General features: G+C 46.1%; 1 protein-coding gene across 1 annotated transcript; it reads left to right on the forward strand.

Moving 5' to 3' along the window:
• The first annotated feature begins 2,001 nt into the window (after positions 1-2,001).
• LOC127311345 (probable sulfate transporter 3.4) lies at positions 2,002-9,008 on the forward strand. Its single transcript, XM_051341762.2, has 9 exons — positions 2,002-2,182; positions 3,343-3,868; positions 3,982-4,592; positions 4,769-4,817; positions 4,908-5,353; positions 7,144-7,251; positions 7,373-7,489; positions 7,594-8,284; positions 8,416-9,008. Exons 3-9 carry the CDS (start codon positions 4,236-4,238, stop codon positions 8,631-8,633), a joined length of 1,986 nt encoding a protein of 661 aa, XP_051197722.1. The 5' UTR covers positions 2,002-2,182; positions 3,343-3,868; positions 3,982-4,235; the 3' UTR covers positions 8,634-9,008.
• The last annotated feature ends 395 nt before the right edge of the window (positions 9,009-9,403 follow it).

Raw genomic sequence — 9,403 nt, forward strand, 5'->3', positions numbered from 1 at the left:
CCGGGCTTCACAACAGCGGTATGAAAGTGGGGGCGACAACACATGTGATGCGCAGAGTCCTACCTTTCAGGGTGAAAATCCAAGGTCTGGCCTTAACTGGTTGTGCCTGGCAGTGACCTTGGTGGAGGCATTGTTTTGAGAGTGGGGACTATCTTCAGGGTGAAAACCTAAGATCTTTGATCGGGCGACGACGGTGTTGGAGCACTGTTCCCTTCTTGGAGGCGTCGTTTTTTGGAGAGTCTGCAATTCAGGTGTTGTCATGGTGGTGGATGTATTGCTTTTGTTAGGCCCGAGATACTGTAGCGGAACTTTTGTTTCTTAGTTTTCTTTTCTTTTTTTGGCTGTGTGCATCCGTAGTGCCATTAGGGTGGTGCGTTGTTGCAGAGGCTGGGTGTATTTGATATCTCTCGATATTAATATATTCCCTTTATCGAAAAAAATATATGATAGTGGCATTTTTGTGCTCGTATAGCCAAGCCACTAGGGACTGGATGCATGAACCACTTGATCTCTGTGACCACTGTCCAAAACGTCACCGCATGATATGACATAGCATTGACTCAAGTAGTTTAGCATATATTATTGCAGGCACCTATAAAAATGGGGAAATTAGATAAAGGATTAGGGGAAGTGCTTCATATGCAGCTTCCCACCTGCTGCTTCTGTGATCAGTCTGAGGCAACTGCGGCTCATCTTTGCCAAAGAAACATGGGGAAAGCTTCATGCTGATCTGCCAAGAATTGCAGAAATTGCAGCAGACTACTGCACATCGATTCGTTTGTGGTGGCGTAGAACTAATGTTGGTTCAGACAAGATGATCAGACGGAAGGAGGTGCACTTTGCGGCTTACAACGCGTGAAATATGTGGAAAGAACGACATATGAGAGTTTTTCAAAGGCCAAATCATGCCGGTGTACAGCATTGTTCAGCTTATGAAAGATGAGGTTAACCTCTTTAAGTGAGGCGTACTGCGAGTTGTCTGTTTGCTCCCCCGTGCAGCCCTCATCGGGCAGCTCTAGTTTTCCTTTCTTTTGGCTTAGGCGATTTCTGAATCGTTTTATCCCCTCTATTGTAATGCAGAGGTAGAGCTCCTGCCATTTGCGTCAAAAATTACTCCCTCCGTTCTACCAAAATTATCTCAACTTTGTCAAAATTTGAATGTATCTAGTATGTAGATACATTTAAATTCTGACAAAATTGAAACACTTTTGGTGGGACGGAGGAAGTATGCAGCTTCCCAATTAGTTTTAACATATTCTACTTGTGATAATGTACGTGTATTTCTATAGACTGTGGACCAATACAAGAAATGGTGTGCAATTAATCAGAAAAAAGATTTTTTCTGGAGTTTCTGCTGTAAATTAACTTTTTTCTAACAAATAATGAAAATAAAGTTAACTGGCATATAACATATAGCTTATCACCAAATAATACCCCAATTATCTAACTTGAGATGCAACCCCACATGCATATGCATGTCAATATGAAGCAAAGACTACACGGCTTCACAACTGATTGCCTGCTTATTTTGGCCATGTTTGGGATCACTTGCCATCAACCTTATTGTGGATAACTCTCCCTCTACTTTCCCCTTATACCAAGAGGATAGAGACCGCTCATTATCGAATAAGACAGTAGAGACCGCTGGTTTACAAAGACAAATTTGGAACCTACATCAGCTGCCCCAAAATATACATATAGCAGTGCAACAATATATACACGTGAACAGTCTGCTGGAAAGACAAGTTTCCAACAGAGAAAACATGTAGATTCACCTAGCTACAAACTCTATCAGCATTTTTGCTAGTTTCGGTTGCCCCATTTATACTTGCACCTATTTGAAGCTACTCTAGGTGCATTGCTGGCCGACAGTTGCATGTTGCCAAATATACATGACTGGTCACACTAGCAGCACATGCGCGTTGGCCACAATTAGCTACGGCTAGCAACAGGTGCTATTTATATATATGTAATTATGTATAAACAGACACATCATGGTCAGCCACTTGTGTTTGGTTGCTCTGGATTCAAGATGGGTTCTCAAAATGTGCAAGGAAATTTAGGGCAGGCAGGCATTATCCTTCTACATAGGCCACCTTTTGAGGGGAGCTAGGTAGCTTGGCTATGCATCAAATGCATGAACTCCATGAATATCGCTGGGAGTTCCACTCGACCTATGGCTGTAAGTGATGGGTCTTTTACCTTATCAATGAAGTAGACGCATTGCTGTTGTTATCATTGCTCTTGGTGCTTCTATCACAATTGATGGTTCAGAATCTACTAGCTTTAACATGTGTCAAGAATGTGAATATGCACTTTCATATAGATTCGTAGTTTTCACATATAGAGAACATATTCATTTTGTTCTGTTGCACTCTCCAAAGACCATTAAATTTAGGAGTTAGGTGTGCTACTAATTTATGGCATGCTTACAGATGTTGTTTGCCTTGCCAGTTAATTTGACAGACATGTCTGCCCACCTATGAACACGTAGATCAGATTTGTCACCTCAGAATCATGTCCTCATGCTTATAATACTCAAAGTTGGCCACATAGTAATAGTCATCAGATTTACACGACCGTTAAAATTGGGCAACCCCACTCGGTGCAAAAGTGAACCAAAGAACTTATCCCACCAATTAACTTGCAACCATTCCAGAATCCATCATCCAAGGAGAAAAGATATTCACCTTCCACCAAGCCTTCTTTTACTTGGGTCTGGCCTCATGGTTACCTATAATGGAAGTTCAGTTATGGGAGCTGATTCTCGAGACAGCCAGATTCGATGACAGGGATATTTACATTTTACATTGAGATTTAAACTTAGAAAGGCGATCAACTAACACTGAAAATTCTTCCATCGAAGGATAAATAACCATTATATTTCTCATATTGTTGTTCCCTGAGTCATAAGATGCACTAATCTTACTGAAAATGCAGTTTATTTAAGATTTTTTGTTAATCAAATCAAGGCCAATTGTTCCTAGCTTGGTTATCGCGAGAATTGATTCATGTAAATTAATGCATTCAGGGTGAGTACTTTAATAACCTATGTTTTCCTTTAGATTTTGATATCTATTACTATGTATTTATAGGCTAATCTACATCACAACCAAATTATGTCCGAAAAAGTCATTGTTCCTCTAAGAGTTGTGTTCTTATTATGCGGAACAACACCTACATGTTTTTCATTTCTCTTTCAAGGACAATGTATTGGTAGCATGTGTGGTTTTGTATTGTTGTACGATCATTGTGAACAATAATAAGAAAGTGCTCTCTGTTAGCAATTGAAATTGTTGTTCAACACTATATTTTAGGTTTGCGTGTGTTGGTTAATTTCAGCCTCATTTATGGAAACAAGAACCATGCGCGATCCTTGATCTTTGCGCCAAGCAACTCTGACGGTGGAACACACAAGAACGGTGTCCGGCCTACGTATCGATGACAATGGATGATGGATGCACGTTCGGCGCAACGACGAGGATGATGATTTCACTACTTTTGTCGCCATTTTGCCTTGTGCGGTTTGTTTTATTGCTAGTTTGGTTCGCCGCGGCGGTTGAAGACGGTCTTCAGTAGAAAGGGCATTCTATAAACCTTTGTTGGATTTTGATCCTAACACCTAACACCTTAATTTGCCATTTACTATTGAGTATATATTCTGGTTTTATAATTTTATTTATACATATTCGTGATCTTGTGACAGATCTTCTGCCAAACTAAAAAAGTCACATGGAGACATGGAGTAATGGTAAAATGTGGAAAAGATTTTCTTTTTGTGAAATATAAAAGCGGTCACAAAATCACACTGGAGGAGGCAAGAACGGAATATACTCCCCGGTTAATTATTACTCCAACAATCTCAGCGGTTAGTAAATTTCCACATGTTTCAAATAGAGCAGCTGGTAGTCGGTGGCTAATTACAGCATCCAGCAAATAGCAATAGAAGAGGGTGCCACCAAAATTAACCCACACCCACAGCCACAGCGGAGGCAAAATCCAAAGAGACGACAAGGCCACAAGGGAAAGGAAATCCTTCGCCCTTCTCCTCCCGCGCTCCCGTCGTCTCTCTTCCCGTCCGTCCCTATAAAAGCCGGCCACCCTCCGACGACAACGAATCCATCATCAAGCAACAATCCTTCTTCCTCTGCTCTTGACTGCGACCGATCTCTCCTCCTCCCCTGCGCCGGCGGTTGCAGGGAGAGGACAAAGCCACCGCGCGCGCGAGCGTAGCCATGGTTGTCAACAACAAGGTGGACACCCTGACGTACGACGTGGAGGCGGGGCAGCCCCGGGTCTCCGGCGCGGCGGCTCCGCCACCGCATCAGCGGAGCACGTTCGTGGTGGAGCAGCACAAGGTCTCGGCGCCGGAGCGTCGGTCCACGGCGCGGGCGCTGGGGCAGAGGCTGGCGGAGATCTTCTTCCCCGACGACCCCCTGCACCAGTTCAAGAACCAGTCTTTCGCCCGGAAGCTCGTGCTCGCCCTGCAGTACTTCTTCCCCATCTTCGACTGGGGCTCCCACTACAGCCTGAAACTGCTCCGCTCCGACGCCATCGCCGGCCTCACCATTGCCAGCCTCGCCATCCCACAGGTAATTCCTTCCATCAGTCCCCTGATTGATTCTCCTCCTCCTCCATCTCGGCGGGCGGCCTTCAATTCCCATCCATTTTTAGCACCTTCCTTTTCTGGTCACCTGCTACCTGTCCGTTACCTCGGCATTAATTCATTTCCTTCCATCCATGGCGACACGTACGTGCGTGCGTGCAGGGAATCAGCTACGCCAAGCTCGCCAACCTGCCTCCAATCATCGGCCTATGTCAGTCTCCCACGCCTCAATCGATTCATGGCTATATACTCAATAAATGCCTGATGGAGGAAACCCCGATACTAATCAAATTGATTGCAGATTCGAGCTTCGTGCCGCCGCTCATCTACGCGCTGCTGGGGAGCTCGCGGGACCTGGCGGTGGGCCCGGTGTCGATCGCGTCGCTGGTGATGGGCTCCATGCTCCGGGAGGCGGTGGCGCCGGAGCAGCAGCCCATCCTGTACCTGCAGCTCGCCTTCAGCGCCACCTTCTTCGCGGGGCTCTTCCAGGCGTCGCTGGGCTTCCTCCGCCTCGGCTTCATCGTCGACTTCCTGTCCAAGGCCACGCTCACCGGGTTCATGGGCGGCGCCGCCATCATTGTCTCCCTGCAGCAGCTCAAGGGCCTCCTCGGCATCGTCCACTTTACCACACACATGGGCTTCGTCGACGTCATGGCCTCCGTCGTCCGGCGGCACAGGGAGTGGGAGTGGCAGACCATCGTCATGGGCCTCGCCTTCCTCGCAATCCTCCTCGGAACGCGGCAGATCGTAAGTCACACCACGTCATCACCTAATGAAATCCGCATTAACCATATTTATTTATTTTGCTAATATTAGCAGATTGTCACATCTCGGTTGCTTGATGAACCTGTTTTTGGGAATAACGGTCACCTAAAATTGTACACAACCACTTAGCCGAAAGTTGGACATGACCACCATGTAGCCTAAATTGCGGTGGAAAGAACCATAGAAATGATTATTATGATACATATGCATCTATCTTTTCTCTCTCTTTTCTTACACAATAGAAAAAAGGAAAGAAAATACTGGTTTAGTTATTGGTTGTTAGTAGTCGGCTATGTTTTTGTACAATAATTTGACCATGGTTATAGACAGGTGGCTACTAGTAGGAAAGATAGACTTGCATAAAGGGCTGGTGGTGATTAAAATCATAAAAGTGAAGTGGCCTGGAGTTCAATGGAGGGGCCCAAAGGGTGCTCGCCACTAACAAAGAATTTCATTCCACTCAGTTTAACCAACGGCTAATAATGATGTTAAGTACCTAGCTCCTGCTTGTTGGGACCTTAGATAATGCAGAGATATTTTGTTTCTGAAAGGAATTCCATTCGGTGGATTTATTTCCATGAAAAAACGAACCTCTTGACTTACTTTAATTTGCTGTCCTATAATAGCATCAGGAGGTATCTGAAGTACGCTGAAAATTATATTATGATAATTAGTATCACGGTACGAACGAAATGGCCTATAGGCTATAGCTGACCAAGAGCATAGCTAGCTTGGCTCAATTAAACAAATCTTTTAATGATGTTTTAGTTGATCTTTGCTCATAGTACTTTCGATTTTTCTAGAAAGAGCTTTAGACTTGCTTGGCTGAACTAAACAGTTGGTACGATAAGAGAAGTTCAGTTGCTCCCTAGTCCCTATAGGAGGCCTAACCTGCCAAAATATCTGAATAATGGGCTAAACATGGTGCCAAAAGGAGCATGTTGGCACTTGACCACATGCACCTTCAAGATTGTATAATTGCTAAAGGCAATTTAAATTATTATTTTCTTTCATTCAAATAACTCATATCTATGTCACTTTCGTCTTCAGAAAAGTGTTACTGTTTCTTTCAGCAAAAAATGACTCAAAGCATACCAAACATATGTTTTGAAGCCAAGCCTAACATGTCTGAGAAGTTCCAGTTTGAGTTTTCATATAGACTGCTAGGCCAAACGTATCGATCAATTTTGAGTAAGACGTGTGTCAATGTGTGTGACATTAGGTAGAATCTATTCTAGTATAGCTGGTGTCTCATTGGATACACTCATTGGAAGCTTCTCACTTTTCCCTTTTAGGGAGAAAGAATGTAGTGTCTGATTTGGCCTCTGTTGCGTGTCACCTGTTAGGCAAGTTGGTCGCATCCTCTCCTCGCCTCATCTCTGTCACATTTCCTTCTTTCAAATCTCTTGATAATGATCGACTCCGCCAAAATAACCCACCGTTTATGTGTAATCATCCTAGCAAGTGGGCAAAAGGGCGCATGATTTTCCATTTGCAGCAGATTTGCTTAACAATGATTGTGTTCCTCACCTGATATGATCGAAAGTGTTAATCTAGAAAAGATTGGGCAAGATGGGGGCTCCTAAGTCACCAACTTAATTTCCACCCAAAAATTCACATTTATCGCCAAAACAAATTTATGAGGCAAAGCTGTTACTATCCTGGTTAAATTCTTCAGTTTTTACCTGTATCTTGCTCTGTTTTTTGGTGAAAGTGAGCAATAGCAAGCAGATGTACTGACCTTTATTTTTCTGTTGCTTGTTCTTCTTCAGAGCGCTCGGAACCCGAGGCTTTTCTGGGTATCGGCAGCTGCTCCCCTGACCTGCGTGATCGCCTCCACCGTCATCTCTTACTTCTGCAGGGGCAACGCCATCAGCATCGTAAGCACATATTTCTCAACATGTTCTACGTACTTCACATTGGAAAAGAAAATGAAAAATCGAAGAAAGAAACATCAGCAGTCACTGATGCATCTTCGAAAATGCCGTCTTTGTTGCACAGATCGGCGACCTTCCAAGAGGAGTGAACCCTCCATCCATGAACATGCTCCACTTCAGCGGCTCCTACGTCGCCCTTTCGATCAAGACAGGGATCATGACCGGCATCCTATCCCTCACCGTAAGATCAATTCTTTGGTTTCTCAATCTGATCAAAGTGTTCAGTTTGATTTGATTTTGAGAATGTGGATATGAACTTAAATATGGGACTGTTGCTGCATGCAGGAGGGGATCGCGGTGGGTCGGACGTTCGCGTCGATCAACAACTACCAGGTGGACGGGAACAAGGAGATGATGGCGATCGGGGTGATGAACATGGCGGGCTCCTGCGCCTCCTGCTACGTCACCACCGGCTCCTTCTCCCGCTCCGCCGTCAACTACAGCGCCGGCTGCCGCACCGCGGTGTCCAACATCATCATGGCGGCGGCAGTGCTGATCACGCTCCTCTTCCTCATGCCGCTCTTCCACTACACCCCCAACGTGATCCTCTCCGCCATCATCATCACCGCCGTAGCGGGGCTCATCGACTTCCGCGGCGCCGCCAAGCTGTGGAAGGTGGACAAGCTCGACTTCATGGCGTGCCTGGCCGCCTTCCTCGGCGTCCTCCTCGTGTCCGTCCAGGTCGGGCTCGCTGTCGCCGTCGGGATCTCGCTCTTCAAGATCCTGCTGCAGGTGACACGGCCCAACACCGTGGTAAAGGGGGTCGTCCCTGGCACGCAGAGCTACCGGAGTATTGCGCAGTACCGGGAGGCAGTGCGCGTGCCGCCGTTCCTCGTCATCGGCGTAGAGTCGGCGATCTACTTCGCCAACTCAATGTACCTGGTGGAGAGGATCATGAGATATCTCAGGGAGGAGGAGGAGCGCGCCGCCAAGGCCAACATCTGCTCCGTGCGCTGCGTCGTCCTCGACATGAGCGGTAAGCAAATCTTGCTTGGACAGAGATCGATCGCTGTTAATGTCACACAGTGCAACATTCTGCTGCTGAAATGTGATCGATCGATTGGTCGAGAGACGAGATAGCTGATTGATCGTGTTGATTGATTGCAGCTGTATCTGCGATTGACACGAGCGGGCTGGACGCGCTGGCGGAGCTGAAGAGGGTGCTGGACAAGAGGAACATCGAGCTGGTGCTGGCGAACCCGGTCGGATCAGTGACGGAGAGGATGTACAACTCGGTGGTCGGGGAGATGTTCGGTTCGGATCGCCTCTTCTTCAGCGTCGCCGAGGCCATCGCGGCGGCGCCGTACAAGGCGGTGCAGCCATGACCCATCCACCCTGATAGACCGCATGTAAGCAGAGCACAGCCGCCGCCCGACGTAGACCAGCAGAATTAAGCGGTAGGACAAGTGGAGGCGGCTCAAGTAGATCGATGCATAGAAGAAGTAAGAAGACGGGGAAGATTAAGAAGGAATCAAAGTTAGTTTGTTCGAGTGTTGCTGTGCTTGACTAGGGAGAGTGATCAGGGTAAGGACGAAATAAGGGCAGTGCCGATCTCCGCTCTTTTCTTCTCGTCGTGGAGAAGAGACTTTTTTGAACAAAATGTACCACTAGTCAGCATGCAGTTGTTGTAGAACAAGATGTAACTTGTAAGATGCGTCAGAGGTAATTAACTAATGGAAGTTGATTAATTTCCTAGTCCATCGGATGCATTACAGCTCCTTATATCTCTGAAATTGTAGCAGAAGATTAGAACATCGATGAGCTGACCTCAGTGAGCTGCTCTTGAGTAGCTAGTGCAGAATCGATCGTGTGTTTCCTGTCGATATCATTGATCATTTGCTTCTCGTTTAGACAACAGCCGACAAGCACAACGACTAGTTCGATCTCTGAATTCGTTCTGAACCTCTGCATTCGACTTGTACTTTCAAAGGACACAAACACAAAGGGGAGTCTACTCGTTTCGTGACTTTCGTCCCATTCTCTGGCGAACATTATGGTGACATGAATGACGCTGGTCGCAACGGTACAGATCAGCCTGTCACGCACGGCTAAATTTGGCTGTCACAAACGATTTTCAAAAAGCCACTCTCAATGT

Source organism: Lolium perenne, chromosome 7, assembly GCF_019359855.2.
Source record: "Lolium perenne isolate Kyuss_39 chromosome 7, Kyuss_2.0, whole genome shotgun sequence".
NCBI lineage: Eukaryota > Viridiplantae > Streptophyta > Magnoliopsida > Poales > Poaceae > Lolium > Lolium perenne.

Excerpts from the sequence above, each read along its gene's own strand:
- LOC127311345 (XM_051341762.2), top strand. The coding sequence starts at position 4,236 with ATGGTTGTCAACAACAAGGTGGACACCCTGACGTACGACGTGGAGGCG. Across the intron at positions 7,490-7,593 it reads CCGGCATCCTATCCCTCACC|GAGGGGATCGCGGTGGGTCG; the intron begins GTAAGATCAATT and ends TGCTGCATGCAG. Across the intron at positions 8,285-8,415 it reads CGTCGTCCTCGACATGAGCG|CTGTATCTGCGATTGACACG; the intron begins GTAAGCAAATCT and ends GATTGATTGCAG.